This window comes from Pelobates fuscus, chromosome 6 (assembly GCF_036172605.1).
Source record: "Pelobates fuscus isolate aPelFus1 chromosome 6, aPelFus1.pri, whole genome shotgun sequence".
NCBI lineage: Eukaryota > Metazoa > Chordata > Amphibia > Anura > Pelobatidae > Pelobates > Pelobates fuscus.
The window spans coordinates 203,335,988-203,353,474 of record NC_086322.1 but is presented as its reverse complement, the minus strand read 5'-3'; the positions used below and the strand labels follow the sequence as shown (position 1 = coordinate 203,353,474).

At 41.6% G+C, this 17,487-nt stretch overlaps 1 protein-coding gene across 1 annotated transcript in view; it reads left to right on the top strand.

Moving 5' to 3' along the window:
• Positions 1–6,228: 6,228 nt before the first annotated feature.
• The window catches only part of MTHFD2L (methylenetetrahydrofolate dehydrogenase (NADP+ dependent) 2 like), a 128,281-nt gene continuing 117,022 nt past the window's right edge, over positions 6,229–17,487 (top strand). The window contains exon 1 of the mRNA XM_063425303.1: positions 6,229–6,249. Within this exon, the coding sequence (XP_063281373.1) occupies positions 6,236–6,249 (14 nt within the window). The 5' untranslated portion in view covers positions 6,229–6,235. The remainder of the gene's footprint in view (positions 6,250–17,487) is intronic.

The window sequence follows — 17,487 nt, the reverse complement described above, 5'->3', positions numbered from 1 at the left end:
TAATGTGGTTGCTAGGTGGAAAGAAAAAAAGGAGGCAGAAGAGTCAGGCAATAGGGAACCAACTTTCGGTTTAAAGCATTGGAAAAAAATATTTCAGCTCTCAGACACTCCTGTCTTCATAAAAACTTGAGGTGAAGTTGTTATGGTGTGACAGTGTGCATCTATAGGTGTGCTATCAAATTATTTGTATGTATTTTTGGAGTCCTGTCCTGAGCCCTGTCCTGATTTCTTGAGTTTGGCAATTCTCCTCACCACTCACAAGTAATCAATTTGAGCTAAACACAAAAATGCATGTAATTGTGGAGGGCCTTCACAATATATATGCTATAAGTTTTCTGGCAATTTAATGCAGCATATCAAACATGGGAAAACTGAAGTGTATAGTACACAGGGATAGGATCAGCATTGACAGATGATGTTCAGATTATTGTTGGATGCAAGTATCGGTGGAAGTGATTGGAAGTGATTGTTGGTATCACAGTTCAGCTTGAAGACTACCTCTTATAAAGGTATTTATTCTGCAATATGTTTACGATGTGAAACCCAGAAAAAGTAATGTAGCAAACTCCCTTCCCTGGTGTCCATACCCCCTTGTTTGTCTCCCGAAATAATGGTATGTGGTCTTCCCTGTTATGACCATTTGAACACCGACCTCCCCTGGCTGTTAACCGCAAATTGGTGATTAACTCAAGTGCTTATCCAGAGTGAAAGTGTGTGGTCCAGTGAATGGTGGCCATTTTGTCTCCCGAACACAGGCAACTGTACTAGGTCTGAAACTGTTTTCGGCCTCGCGTCTCTGTGAACCTGGGCTGAGAGGGTACCACTGCCCATCCTACTTCCCGACCACCTAGACTAACGGCATTCGGAAGATAGGATTTACCGAACAGGAGGAGTATTTGCTCCCTAACAGCCAAGGGGAGCATTTGTCAGTGTTTGTGTGAGAACCCCCGAAAGATAACCAGTCGTTGCCTTGTTTTCTATGGAACTATTTTGGGGCAACACCTCATGGCCGACCGGTTAAAACTTCATTCGAACGGCGTTCCCGACCAACCGAAGGGATCTGAGTTCTATTTTGACAAAGTGGGCACTCAGACCCAAGCTGTCGGTGATATTACTTTCTTGGGGTTTCTATGTTATGAAAGTTTATTTTTATGATGATTTGTAATATTGTGTAGGTTTCCTGTATCTGAGAGATAAGTGAGTTATAATTTTCTCACTCAATTATCTCTCAAAAACAGAGGATCCTGGGAGGAAAGCCCTTGCAATTTGGATGTGGAGACCCCATGCTAGGGGTCACTGCCTAAAAGCCATGTGTGGCCTGATTAAAATCAGTTATACTCCCAGAACTGTGTGTCGTCCAGTTGTTGGGGAGCAGGTGGGCTATTCACTTGGCTATTTCTTGTTTCAGAGTTCCTGATCATAGCAGAGAGAGAGAGAGTCCTGGTCAGGAGTAAGGCTACAAGTAAGGCTAGTTTGTAGAAAATATCTGCAGACACTCTTGGAGAATCACTATTCATTGGGGAAGGAGCAATAGATTTATAGAGAGGGTAAGATAATTTTGGATATTTCAGGTCTGTCTTAACTAACACATGCCAAAAAGTGAAAAGCATCATATGCTACACGCAAGGACTATATAATCTCCTGCGAAGTGCCAGGCAGAAAAGAGACTCTATGATTTAGGCCACAGGACAAAGCCACTGCACATTGACCAACCGGTGATAATAGCAGGAAAGTGTTACAAAAAGATTGGTCATGACCGAAGAAGCCCTAATACAGTGATGGCAAACCTTTTTGAGCCCGAGTGCCCAAACTGCAATACATGCCAACTTTTTTTTCCTTAAAGTGCCAACACGGCAATTGCGTGTGTGTGGGGAGGTGCGTGTGTATGGGGGGGTGCATGTGTGGGGGGTGCGTGTGTGTGTGGGGGGGTGCATGTGTGTGTGGGGGGTGCGTGTTTGTGGGGGGTGTTGTGTGTGTGTGTATGAGGGGTGCTGTGTAAGTGTGTGGGGGTGCTGTGTAAGTGTATGAGGGGTGCTGTGTAAGTGTGTGGGGGTGCTGTGTGTGTGTGGGGGGGTGCTGTGCGTGTGTGTGGGGGGTGCTGTGTGTCTGTGTGGGGGTGCTGTGTGTGTGTGTATGAGGGGTAATGTGTGTGTAAGAGGGGTGCTGTGTGGGGGGTAGGGGTGCTGGTTACATGCCAACTTTTTTTTCCCTTAAAGTGCTAACACGGCAATTGCGTGTGTGTGGGGGGGTGCGTGTGTGTGGGGGGTGCATGTGTGTGGGGGGGGTGCGTGTGTGTGTGGGGGGTGCGTGTGTGTGGGGAGGGTGCGTGTGTGTGTGGGGGTGTTGTATGTGTGTATGAGGGGTGCTGTATAAGTGTGTGGGGGGTGCTGTGTAAGTGTGTGGGGGTGCTGTGTGTGTGGGGGGGTGCTGTGTGTGTGTGGGGGGTGCTGTGTGTGTGGGGGGGGTTGCTGTGTGTGTGTGTGTGAGAGGGGTGCTGTATGTGTGTGTGTATGAGGGGTAATGTGTGTGTGAGAGGGGTGCTGGTGGGTAGGGGTACTGTTGTGGGGGGTAGGGGTAATGCTGTGGGGGAGTAGGGGTACTGCTGTGGGGGGAAGGGGTACTGCTGGGGGGTTAGGGGTACTGTGTGTGGGGGTAGGGGTACTGCTGGGGGGAAGGGGTACTGCTGGGGGGATAGGGGTACTGCTGAGGGTGGTAGGGGTACTTCTTGGGGGGTAGGGGTACTGTTGTGGTGGGTAGGGGTATTTCTGGGGGGGTAGGGGTATTGCTGGGGGGATAGGGGTGCTGGGGGGTAGGGGTACTGTCGTGGGGGTAGGGGTACTGCTGTGGGGGTAGGGGTACTGCTGTGGGGGAGTAGGGGTACTGCTGTGGGGGAAGGGGTACTGTGTGTGGGGTGTAGGGGTACTGCTGGGGGGTAGGTGTACTGCTGGGGGGATAGGGGTGCTGGGCGGTAGGGGTACTGTTGTGGGAGGAAGGGGTACTGTGTGTGGGGGGTAGGGGTACTGCTGGGGGGAAGGGGTACTGCTGGGGGTGGTAGGGGTACTGCTGGGGGGATAGGGGTACTGTTGGGGGTGGTAGGGGTACTTCTGGGGGGTAAGGGGTACTGCTGGAGGGATAGGGGTGCTGGGGGGTAGGGGTACTGTTGTGGGGGTTAGGGGTACTGCTGTAGGGTAGTAGGGGTACTGATGTGGGGGGAAGGGGTACTGCTGGGGGGATAGGGGTGTTTGGGGGGTAGAGGTACTGTTGTGGGGGGTAGGGGTGCTGTGTGTCTGTACCTCCCCCCCCCTCCTCCCTCCTCCCTACCTTTAATGAAGAAGGGGGGGGACGGCACATCCATCCCTGGTGGTCCGGTGGTGGTAAGCACTGCAGGGGGAGGGATCTGTGAATCAGCTCCCCTGTCGCCTCGCGCGATGCGCAACGCTGTGGAGCGTTGCCATGGTAATGCTCGGCAATGCTCTACACAGCATCGCGCGGGAGGACAGGGGAGCTGCATCACAGATCCCTCCCCCTGCCTCCCGACCCGGAAGCAGAGTAGGCGCCTGCCGTTTTGGGCAGGCAGGTGCCTACTCTGCATTGATGGAGAACCTATGGCCGCGTGCCCACAGAGAGGGCCCGGCGTGCCACAGGTTCGCCATCACTGCCCTAATACAAAACCATAATGCTTTTAAAGCAATAATACTGGTAAAGCATCAGGGAGATGTAGTCCACAACATATGGAGTGCCAAAGGTTGTCTACCACTGCCCTAACTCTTTGCAGACAGCAGAATTACTTACAGATTGTGTTCTCTTGCCCTAGGATGGCAGAATGTGGTTCCTGAGTTGGCTTATAGTGCAGTACAAGTGCACATTCAAGAGTAAGTAAAAAAAAAAGATTGTTATATTATTTACAAGCAGTGTGTTTAAACATTGGTGCACATGTAAAGGCTGCCTCAATCTACTGAATAGCAGAAAAAAGCACACTCATACAATCTGTATTTATTGCACCTATAGAGGTGACCAACACAGTCCCGCTGTTCCTGTGTGTCCAACTTGTCTGGTTACAACTACATGTCTGTTCGTCCACCCATTGTAAAGCGCTGCAGAATTTTATGGCGCTATATAAATATCATCATCATAATAATAATAATAATAAAAACATATAGATACATAGTAATCTAGGCTGAAGAAATAATAAAGTGCATTAAGTTAAAAAAAAAAAAAAAAACTATTGTAGCTATTTCCAATTATGCCACAAACAAGGAAATATTCCTTCTTGACTCAATAATCAGATTTCTCCTTGGATGAAGAACCTGTTCACATACATATACTTTAGATCTCTGAATATTCAGATTTTGCCAAAAAAAACATTTAAACCTTTTTTAAACAAATCCATAGAATCTAATAAGATATATTTAAGCAAAGAATTCCACATCTTTAATGTTCTTACTGTAGAGGACCCTTCCCTCTGCTGTAAGCGAAAACAACTTTCTTTCTAAAAATATTAATTTTGGGCATGTGCGAGTACGTATCATTTGTAATTTGGAGAAAATATGCACAATTTTAAAGGGTCTAAATACTTCTATAAGGCATAGCTAAAATGCAAACCATCAGCTCATAACACTAATAGTGTTATCACAAAACTTGTTAAGCAATCAGTTGCTCTAGTTATGATAAACAAAAAACTTATCTCTAGAGAGACTCATGGAATGTTTCTTGGAAGTCAAATTTCAAATCAAATGCAAATAAGTATAATTATTTACACTGCAAACCGCTATTCTGCAGCTACAACCAGTTCACATACAGCTTGATTCACTATTTAGAGAGCCAATCACCATCCAGTGAAGAGACTAGATTGTAGATTGTAGAGTGTACAGCTTTCTCTCTGGGAAGGAGAAAATAGTGACAGAATTGGTATCAGGTAGCAGAATTTACTTCTGTCTGTTTGATTGATATCTCTGAGGGGCTGGCTCAGAGCTGCATTGATTTTTAAAATCTACTACTGTTCCAAACCATATTCAATCTTTAGCTTATCAGAACAAATAGATTTGGTGCAGTAAAACCAGAAGAAAAAAAATGTTTTATTAAATTTATTCAAAAGGGAATTCAGGAGATTGCAAAAAAACAAAAAACAAACAAACAAACAAACAAAAACCATACATTTGTTAATGTGTTACATATTAAGGCAATCAGGTATATATTCGTTCATTAACTATATATTTAAAATTAATAACAAAAACATTTTGTAAAATCAAATAGAAATTCCATCCTTATGTTAAATCACTTTTGGGCTGTTTCCCTTACACATATCATTATAACCAACTTGTTAAACATTGGACCAGCGAATTGAAAACATATCCGTTCCAGCAGAATCCATTATATGTTTCCCAAAATGTACTCTTCAACAAAATTTTGTAATTTTGCAAACACACTGTTTAGTGGATAAACCCTTTATACGAGGTTTTATTATTTTATTAGGAATGCTCATACAAAGCAAACATTCCAATCTTCCAAAATAAATTCTCCCCAGGTTAGAATATACAGTGATTTGGATCCCAATGGAAAAAAAAAACCTTTAAAGGTAATGTGAAATATATCCGTTATAGTAGATCTATCTTAGTGTTCGACTGAGATTTTTCTTCATATCACAGCACATTTAATTTCCTTTACTTCTGTAGAGAAACTTATCTAGGACAGGTTTGATGAAGGTTAATACAATCCGGCCATTCTAGCACCCTTTATTGTATTTACTACCAATACATCAAAGCAGCTCGCAGCAGTCAGGATGGAAGAAATCCATACAGTTATTTAAACCTTCATCTCCCATTATCGACTATCTCCGACGATATGAGCATCGAACATGCATTCAAGGAAAACAAATGATACCTTTTGTGCATCTTCCCCCCTGACCAATCATGTAGCAGACTGCGTGCAGGTGAGAAGGATAACGCTCCAATCACTGCTCTGGGTGGGCTGGCCTTGTACAGACTGTGCAGTTTCCCACTCCAGACTTGTCACTGGGTACCACACTGCACACGATGCTCTTAATGACTTGGAGGCTGCAGGGGAGATAACAGCGCCAAGAGTCCCTTCTTCCCAGCTCCAGGATACCCTCTTCCTCAGGGTGCTCAGTTAGCACGCAGTGGCCATGATATCTACCATTACCAAAACTACTTTGTACCTGCTGAGGAGGACACAGTCTGGGACCGCAGTCATGTGGAGCAGGAGGTGCTGTGTGCACATGTGGCAGAAGAGGTGAGAGGAAGTGACTGATCAATGAACACTAATGGTATATCTATCGATATATATATGTCGGTCGGTCTGTCTCTCTGTCAGTCTGTCCAAGGTAAACTAATAGATTCGTGGATCGGTTTTCATCTTTAGGCACCTTTATATAAGTACACGATCCCTGCTTTATAGCAATACTATTATACTGAAGGTCATTGTGAGCATTTCATTTATATTAACACTTAGCATGAAAGAGGGTCTTGTGGGATATTACCAATAATGTCTTCGTGATAAACATGCAGATGTTGGATGCTAAATGAATATTTAAAGGACAAAGCTGGCTCTGCATGGGGACTCTATCGAAAGAGTGTTTGCTTTTTTATTATTATTTTTATTTTAACTAAGCAGAGCTATATCTGACAATATAGTGCAGCCTCCCCAGGCTACAGTTAATAAAATACACCACGTCCTATTACACATGCATTCTGGTTAGAATCTATTTTTATATGTTCTTTATGAATTTTTATGATTTTTTGGAGATTTTTTTATATTTAACTGTAGCAAGTATTTATTATATGTATATTTTGTATCCATTTGTTATGCGTAAGGTATTTTTCTGCATTTTACTCATATTTTCAAGATAGAGAGAGGGAGGTAAGAGATTGGAACAGTATACGTACAATATAAGACATACATGAAGCCCATAAGATGAGCATTAAGGAGTATAGATCAGAAAATATTGAGGCAAACTAAACTTCTGTTTGAGTAAACATAAAAAATAGGAAGATAATCTTAAGGCTAATATTAAAGTTATAGACTGAAAGTGGGCATAAGGTAGGTGCAATCCGGTAAATTCCCTGACTACAAAACCTGTTCAAACATGCAAGGTCACAGGTTCAAATCCCAGTGGACCTTCATTCTTCCGAGGTAAATGAAATTAGTACCATCAATTGGGTGGGTAATAATAACATCTATTACTGTTCAGCTGCCAATTTGGTTAATTCCAAGAGCACTTTGAGTCCCACTGGGAGAAAGGTGCTATATAAATTCTAGTTGTTGTTATTATTATATTACAGTGCATTAAACTAACACTACATTAGTGTTCTAATGTGTGGGACATACAAATATATAGCAGACTATGAGAAGGATGACTGCAACATTTACCATACATCTGGTGGCTGATATGATGTTGTCAGGACATTCATAATGTAAAAAAAAGACCCAACTCGTATAATAGGTTAATTTGAACTACTGACCCTTTACTTCACTTGTACACTGCCATTTCCACCAAACCCAGTTTCCCTAAGCACATGATTGATAAACATATATCTCCCCCTTTATTAACATGCAAATTAATCATTTAGATTTTTAGCATCTTATTTGCAATTTATAAATGTGATACAGATACTCTAAATATATGTGATTATCAAGTCTTGCATTCATTGGTGTTCCATTGCATTCTAAAATTAAGTTTGTGGAAATAATGGCAATTCATATGGATTATATTGCCTGAAATTAATATTAATAAAAATAGTAAGGAGAGTGAAAAACAAGTCGCAAGAGAGTGCTGAGAACGGACAACAGCTCAATTAGTCTGCCCTTCGGTGGGTCCCCGCTCAGTTCTCAAGCTGGTAAGATACTAATAAATCGTAAAAAAAAAAAATAGTAATAATTGTGTAACATTTTCTAAAATAATAATAATAATAATAATAATAATAATAATAATAATAATAATAACAATAATATATAGACTAACATATTCTAAAATTAGTGATGTTCAATTACTATATTATAATTGTAGGGGTTCTTAAATAATCAGAGCTATGTCTGACAATATACCTCAGCCTTCCCAAAATACACCATATTATATGACACATGCATTCTGGCTAGAACCTAATTTTATATGTTGCTTTGTGAATGTTTTTATATGATTTTTTGGAGACTTTTATATATAACTGTAGCAAGCGTTTATTATATGGATCTTTCGTAGCAATTTGTTATGCGTGAGGTATTTCGCTGCATTATACTCAATGTTTTCAGGATAAATGCAGAAAACACATATTAGTGCGTCACTCCATAAAAGCCAATAATAAACCAATCATACAGAACTTAAGAACATGTTAGTACTTTATAAATAAGAGGGCTCATGATAGTAAATATAGATCTTTATTTATGTATTTCTAGGTATGTACGTGACCTTCAGTGTTTTTTCCATTTTCATTTTCATTGTTTCAGTTTAGGGATCTCTTTGTCTTTCAGACACAGATTAGGGATAATGATGGCTTCAGCAGTTATATGTATTGCAGCTGCCGCCTCCTTCCCTTCCCTTCCCTTCACACTTCACTAGTTTAAACTGATGACTGCAGTGCTCGATCTGTAGGCACTTCCTCTCCATATGGCAGCACACATATATACAACACAAACTGTATTTTCCTTGCTATATTTTTATTTACATTTTCTTTTATTTTAGCACCCAGATACTACAGCATTAAATTATGTTAATTTATCAATAGCTGGGAACTATTAGTTGTGGGTATACTAACACTTATTGTTATTATTATTTATAATGTCTACATATTTCATATCACTGTACGAGGTAGTTGTACAAATAATTTTGCAACATAACATCATGACATTTTGGATGTCCCAGAATGAGCTTTCATTCTCTCAATAAATGTACAAATGGGAATATACATACACATACACACACACACATTTCAACAGGCAGATAACATTTAATCACTGCAAAATTGTGACATACATTTCCTAGTGTGCTTGAGATAAGGTATTTGAAGCCATATTAATCGGGGTAGTTAATGTATCTGCTTCCAAGGACTGTAACTCGCACTGGTCTCTGGCATCTGCGTATGTACACACATTTTCATACATATTAGACACTTCACTTGGTTATCAGTTTGTTAAGTATTAAGTAGCACATACAGAGCAAGCAATTTAACACAAATGTAATGTTAACTTCAGAAAGATACCTATCAGCTATGTTGCATTTGAGTGGTCTGAAGATGCTTTGAAGATGTTGATTTTCCAGATGTACACATTGATTCTGTAACAACTGTGTTTCCAGAAATGAATTTGTAATGCAAGTCACATGTCCCAAACTGTCACTTAATGCAACTAATAGGGTCATCTTCTGCTAATTAGTTGCAGAAGGACTTGATTTACAGTTCTTATTCTGCACCTTAATTACAATATTTGTTACAGCAAAATGTGTTAAAGGAACGACAAAACTATAATTTAAAAAAAATAGAATCAGAAAAGGCTTGAATTTATAAAAATAATCAAATCTAAGCGAAAAACCTTCTGAACTCCTTGAAATATATATTTTTTTAAACAAATATTCAAACATGAGATATAAAGCAAGACCACTAATTTAAGAGAAACAACAAGGCATTTTGTATGTGGATCCTGTGGTGCGGAGACTTGTAGGAGAGGGGAAGGAGAGCTGAAGCGTACCTGGTGGTGGACTTGGGGGAGGCTAGACAGCACTGCAGTCATAGAGTGAGGGTTTGGTGTGTGGTCAACGTAGGTGGAGAGTTGCTGTCCGGGTTCGCTGGAATGTGTTTTTTTTTTGTTCTTTTGTTTTTGTTATTTATGCGTAGGAAACTAACCCTAACAAAAAATAACTACAAAACCTATAGAAAAAATTCCTACGAGAAGAGAAAAAAATAAAAATAAAAAAAACGGATAAAGAATTTTCAAACTTCTTTTTCCCAACAAACAAGCCAACTAAGGATAAAAAACAAGATAACTTGTCACTCTCCTCATCAGGGTTGGAAGATTCAACCCACAACTCCCCAAATTCTATTGATAATCTGATCACAGCTGAATTTTTAAAGAAAAACAATAACATAAAGTAAACAAGATGCAATAACAAACCAACCTACTAAGAATACTGCAGAAATTAAGAAACAGCTTAAAGAACTGCCATACTACAAATAAATTAATAAACTTCTCAATTAAGAACATAAGAATCCATACTTAAATAACAAAACTACTTTGAATCAATTGAGAAGTATGGAAGCTAAGATTGGCGATTTAGAAGACCACTCAAAATGCAATGATTTGAGAAATGAAAATGTGCCAGAGTCTATTACACAAGTCAAAATCCCAGAATACCTAGACAAGTTATGAAAAGCATTGAAAATAGAAGTTTCCAATTTTCTCACCAACATCGAAAGATACCACCGTCTATACAAGCCCAAAGTAATCCCAGAGAAGTATCCAAGAGACGTCATTATAAATTGCCAGTCATTCCAATTTAAAGAAGCAATCACTCGAGCGAACCGCACAAAGGGCAACATAGAAGAAGTTTTTAAATATATAATTATATTCTAAGAACTTTTATTCTATACAAGGTCACACAGGAAAAAGTTATTTCCCGTAACTAATATTCTGTGAAACCAAAATATAAAATATTCCTGGTTCCATTCAAACAATTTATGGATAACTACACATGGACAAACAGAAGTTTTAGATTCAGTTAAAAAAGCCAATGATTGGCTAAAAAGATCAAATCTGGAAATATGAGCTCCTTACTGAAATAGAAGGCAAGCGAGAGGAGAGAAGGGAATGAAGATAACGCAAAAGAATAAAAAAAAAGAGAACATATAGGACTGGGATAGGCAACCTTCGGTACCCCAGATGTTGTGGACTACATGCCCCATGATGCTCTTACACCCATAATGATGGCAAAGCACCATGGGATGTGTAGTCCGAAACATCTGGAGTGCCAAAGGTTGCCTATGCCTGATATAGGAAGTAGATAAAAACCATTAAAGGAGAAAGAGACTTTAACCCCTTAAGGACCAAACTTCTGGAATAAAATGGAATCATGACGTGTCACACAAGGGGTTAAAGGATAACTTTTTTTTATAAAAAAATTTTTTTTGCTACCTAATCAAATGTACATATCACAAAATACTTTGTACATATCACAAAATACAGAGACAATCTTTGAAAAAGTTTTAAATGTTGATTTAATTTTATTTCCTTTTTGTTCAGGAGGTAAGAGAGAAAGTGTCCAAATGAATAAGAAAGATATTGATAATAATATAATTATATACACATATATTATACAAAGAATGTTTAGGGGCTAATTTACACAGATTTAAAGGAACACTATAGTCACCTGAACAGCTTCAGCTTAATGAGGTTGTTCAGGTGAGAACTATAGCCCCTGCAGCCTTTCTCATGTTTACATTGAAAGCTAGGAACACCTCCAGTTGCAGTCACTCAGAGTGAACCAGAGGGACTTTGCAGTGATAGAGGCATAATATGCCTCCATCCACTCAGATCTGCTGTCAGCAGAGCACAGGACAGCACTGTGCACAGCATCCTGTGATTCAGTATCTCCTCCCTCTGCATGCTGGCACTGAACTTTCCTCACATAGATGCATTGATTCAATTAATCTCTATGAGGAGATGCTGATTGGCCAGGGCTGTGTTTGAATCATGCTGGCTCTGCCCCTCGTCTGCCTCTTTGTCAGTCTCAGCCAATCTTATGGGGAAGCACTGTGATTGGATCAGGCTACCACATGTCAGCAGACTGCTTGTTTTTCTGAGACTAACAGCATGCAGACTTACAGCTTCTGGCTTGAATACAGTAAGATTTTTACTATATTTATGGAGGCATGAGGGGCCCAGGGGGGCTAGATGGTGGTGTTAACACTATACGGTCAGGAATACATGTTTGTGTTCTTGACCCTATAGTGATCCTTTAAGGTTATTTAGAGCACTAAGCGAAATACTGAAAAATAAACAGATGAAGGTGTAAGTAGGTTATATATATATTCATATTTTATTAGATAAGGTGCTCGACCATCAAAGGTATCAGTTATTATTATTATTTTTTTTTAATAATAAAAGTACTATTTCAGGTATCACATGAAAGCCATAGGAAGCTAATTATATATTACATTTGTAATGATAGACAAGGTTTGAAACATACTATAAAGAAAATTGCAGGTGATCACAGATTTCTTCTTCTTTTTTTCCATCACAAATAAGCATGCAAAGGGGGGGCGTGTCCAGCTTCCGGTGAGAGCGGTCGCATGGTGTAGGAGCTCCGCCGTCTACCCGACCTAAAGCAACTTTACACACAGCAACTAACGACTAAATCGCCCAAATCACATACCCTAATTACCCCTGGGGGTATAAGGGCACATAATGTCTCCTACAAAACAACTAAAGCTGTTCGAATCAGCTAAATTGAATAAGTCTGAGCGCCGCAAGGAAATCCAAGATGGCGACGAAACATCTAACTTATCAGACGGTCAATCCGACTATGAATCGAGCTCCTCCAAATACTCTGAACTCCTGTAACGGAGCGCAGCCTTCACTGGATGCTGCAAGAGCTCAGAGCAACCATAACTGCACACGTCCACCGTATTAATGGGAATTTAAGGAAAGAAATTTCCAATATTGGCGATAGAACCAGCCACTTGGAAAATAAAACCGACGAATTATGTGTGGCCCACAATGAAGTAGTGGACAAGATTCAGAAGCTGTCTGAAGAAAATTCATTACTAAAAACTAAACTTGCCGATATGGAAGACAGGTCAAGAAGGCAGAATGTCCGGTTTAGAGGAATTCCGGATGATGTATCCCACGACGCTCTTCCAGCCCACGTACTCTCTATATGCAAATCCCTGGTCCCGGGCCTACCTGATTCCGCATGGGCCTATGACCGCATGCACAGGCTACCACGACCTGCTTGTTTGTCTGCTGAAGTCCCAAGGGATGTTATCGTGAAGTTTCACTACTATGCGCATAAAGAAGCTTTACTGGTAGCAGCAAGGAAAGCTCAATCACTTCCCGAACCCCACCAAAGGGTCGCATTATTTGCCGATCTGTCGGTGGCCACGATGGAGAAACGAAGGGAATTCATCACAGTCACCAAGACTCTTAGAAACAATAATGTGGTCTACAGATGGGGTTACCCCACCAAACTGATTATATGGCGACAAGGCAGAAACTACACTGCGAATGATTCGGCGGAAGGAATGAAGCTGATCACAACCTGGGACCTATGGAAAGGGTCACCTACTCATCAGGATATGTCCGAAAAAGCCTCCCCACGACGACTCCAAGCGGATTGGTAAATGGCAAAATCTCCAGCCAAGACTCCCTGAACTTTCTTGCTGTGCATATCTACATGAAGGTCGTGTTGGTAAACAAATGTGTAGTGTGGCCATTACTTTGCATGTGCCACTGTCTATGTATGTTTATTAGCTCTATGTCGCATGTTACATTATGTCGATACATTCCAGGGTGTTTTCGGCCAAAATTTTCTATACCCGTGGCACCTGATAGTCTCTGGCTGCCCTGATTACAAGATAGGCTCTTTACTTAATTTGTCCACTTGCTCTGATGCAATATTATTTCAGCTCTCATGCCTCAGAGTCCTTATGGGTCAGACTGGTGTAAGTAGCAACCACCGGCAAAAAAATGATCGATGCTGTCGCAGCTTATGACCAGTATAACTTCTCCGTATAAGTATATATTCCATCATCGCACATGTTACAAGCCAAAGTGTATACCCCTATTTCAGGTGCACCCTAATTCTATCTCGCGTGCGACCTATACATAATTTACTGTTCTTAAACACATATATTTCTACCATGTTTAATATGTTTTGCACTGTAATTCAGAATTATTTGGGAAATGATGACGAGCAACTTGTCTTATACATGATATTCTGAGCAGCTCAGCAATCATGACAGGGTCAGCTGCTGGTCTGCTCATATGTCGAAGACTGCACGTCCAGGCAGTATTCAGATCCAACGTCTAATTTCGCCAACCGTGATTATAGGCTGAGTAATGATAACCAAATTTATTCCGCAATTCTCACTCGTTGCGGATATCATTTGGAGACATTGCGTCCCAGCACTATCAGTCCCAATGGGCAGTTTATAAGTATCTTCAAAATTTTATGTTTCTGTTGACATTACAATTTCTTATACTGTGTAACTTTGTGAAAGCATGACATGGGTCGGGATGAGTTTCAAGACCCTCCCTGAGTCACTTATGGGTACAACCTTTACTACCCTAAAGTTGACCGATTTCGGTAACCCTAGGAAGGCTTCTGTTTGTATATACTTTAGTTATTGTTGTACTTTCTTCTTTTGCTCTCCCCCTCCGCCCCTTCTTGTTTTACGCCTAGACTTAACTAACAATGCTACCAGGGCTGCCATCAGAAATTTTGGGGCCCCTGACAAAGCACAAGGTCTGCCCCCCCCCCCCCCCGACCCCTCCCTCCCGGGCCCGCCCACGCCCTACCTAGTCCGCTGACAATGATGCGGGACTGAATGTGGTGTGTATAGTGTAAGTGAATTAGAATGTGTGTAATGGATGTAGTGTTTGTGTGTATTAGATACTGTTTGTGCAGTGAATGCAGAGTGTGTTAGTGTAGCAGATGCAGTGTGTATAGTGAACGCAGAGTGTGTTTGAGTAGTGGATGTAGTGTGTGTACAGTGATGTAGTGTGTGTTTGTGTAGTGGATGTAGTGTTTGTATGTACTAGATGAAATGTGTTTAGTGGATGCAGTGTCTGTAGTTGATGTAGTGTGTGTATTAGACGCAGTGTCTGTGTATAGTGAATGCAGAGTGTTTCAATTTGTGGTGGATGTAGTGTGTGTACTGTGAATACAGGATGTTTGTGTAGTGGATGCTGTGTGTACAGTTAATGCAGAGTGTGTGTCGTATAGTGAATCCAGAGTGTGTGCATAGTTTAGTGAATGCAGAGTGTATGCATAGTTTAGTGAATGCAGAGTGTGTGTTAGTGTGTAATGAATGCAGAGTGTGTGTTAGTGTGTAGTGAATGCAGAGTGTGTCAGTGTAATGAATGTAGTGTGTGTGTAAATTTGTAGTGAATGCAGAGTGTGTGTTAATGTGTAGTGAATGCAGAGAGTGTCTTAGTGTAGTGAATGCAGAGAGTGTGTTAGTGTAGTGAATGCAGAGAGTGTGTTAGTGTAGTGAATGCAGAGAGTGTGTTAATGTGTAGTGAATGCAGAGTGTGTGTTAATGTGTAGTGAATGCAGAGGGTGTGTTAGTGTGTAGCGGATGCAGAGTGTGTGTTAGTGTAGTGAATGCAGAGTGTTAATGTGTAGTGAATGCAGAGAGTGTGTTAGTGTGTAGCGGATGCAGAGTCTGTGTTAGTGTAGTGAATGCAGAGAGTGTGTTAGTGTGTAGCGGATGCACAGTGTGTGTTAGTGTAGTGAATGCAGAGTGTGTCAGTATAGTGGATGCAGTGAGTGTGTTAGTGTGTAGTGTATGCAGAGTGCATGTTGTATTAGTGAATGCAGTGTGTGTATTGTATTAGTGTATGCACTGTGTGTGTCAGTGTATGCAGAGTGTGTTGTGTTAGTGTATGCAGTGTGTGTTGTGTTAGTGTATGCAGTGTGTTGTGTCAGTGTATGCAGTGTGTTGTGTTAGTGTATGCAGTGTGTTGTGTCAGTGTATGCAGTGTGTTGTGTCAGTGTATGCAGAGTGTGTGTTGTGTCAGTGTATGCAGTGTGTGTGTGTTGTGTTAGTGTATGCGGTGTGTGTGTTGTGTTAGTGTATGCGGTGTGTGTGTTGTGTCAGTGTATGCGGTGTGTGTTGTGTTAGTGTATGCGGTGTGTGTGTTGTGTCAGTGTATGCAGAGTGTGTGTTGTGTTAGTGTATGCGGTGAGTGTGTTGTGTCAATGTATGCAAAGTGTGGGTTGTGTAAGTGTATGCAGTGTGTGTTGTGTCAGTGCATGCAGAGTGTGTTGTGTCAGTGTATGCAGAGTGTGTGTTGTGTTGGTATATGCAGTGTGTGTGTTGTGTCAGTGTATGTAGTGTGTGTTGTGTTAGTGTATGTAGTGTGTGTGTGTTGTGTCAGTGTATGTAGTGTGTGTGTTGTGTCAGTGTATGCAGTGTGTGTGTTTTGTCAGTGTATGTAGTGTGTGTGTGTGTGTGTGTTGTGTCAGTGTATGCAGTGTGTGTGTTTTGTCAGTGTATGTAGTGTGTGTGTGTGTGTTATGTCAGTGTATGTAGTGTGTGTGTTATGTCAGTGTATGTAGTGTGTGTGTGTGTGTGTGTTGTGTCAGTGTATGTAGTGTGTGTGTGTAAATTTGTAATGAGGAGGGGGAGGGGGGTCATTTTAACATTATAAAAAAAAAAAAAATGTAATTAATTAAATTGTTTCTCCCCCTCCCTGCTTACCTGTGTCTAGGGAGGGGGGAGATTCCATCCCCGGTGGTCCGGTGGCATGGTGGGGCCCCCCGGCTCCCTGTTACCGCAGAGGGTGCCCAGGCCTCCAGCTTCTCCTCTTCTCTCCTCCAATAACTCTCGCGAGACCCGCAGAGCGTTGCCATGGCAACCGGGTCTCGCGAGAGTTATTAGCAGGGAGGAGAAGAGAAGAGGCTGGATGCCTGGGCCCCCTCTGCGGCAACAGGGAGCCGGGGGCCCGCGGCTGCACACATAGATCGCGATATTCGCGATCTATGTATGCAGAGAGGGAAAGTGGGGCCCAGGACTGCCAGAGCAGTCCGGGCCCCCCAGGGCCGCCGGGCCCGTGACAACTGTCACGGTTGTCACCCCCTGATGGCGGCCCTGATGCTACCTCCCAGGTAATCCCATCACCCAAGAATAACAAATGCCACAGTACCGCCACGACACATTTGGACGTAATAACCGATTGTATGCCATCAGAAGGGCCGATATTCTATCTGCTTAAAGGTAATCGTTTGCAACAACATTTCCTAGGGCACGAATGGCTCTCTCACCGCCTTATAACCGAACAACAGTCATGCCCAGTCAAACATAAAAGATTCTTTCCCTTAATGCCAAAGGCCTATAAAAGGAAGCAACTACTAAAAGACATGCACAGGTCTGAGGCAGCTATAGTTTGTGTTCAGGAAACCCATTTTGCAAAGCAAAATCCTCCTCAGATACGATCTCCGAAGTACCCTGCAGCGTACTTTGCTTATTCCCAGAGTAAATCTAAGGGAGTAGCAATCTTTTTCACACCGACTGGTTATTCACGGTGCGCAAATGTTTTTACAGATCTAGATGGGAGGCTACTGATACTAGTAGGAGAACTAAATGGCATACTGGTGACAGTGGCTTCCCTTTATGCCCCTAATGAAGCACAATTTTCTTTCCTCAATAAAGCAATCAAAAAGATAACCTCCATCAAACACGGCGATGTAATTATATGTGGAGATTGTAACTGTACCCTTGATCCCTCGCTGGATATCCAACATATCAGAAACAAAACCCCTAG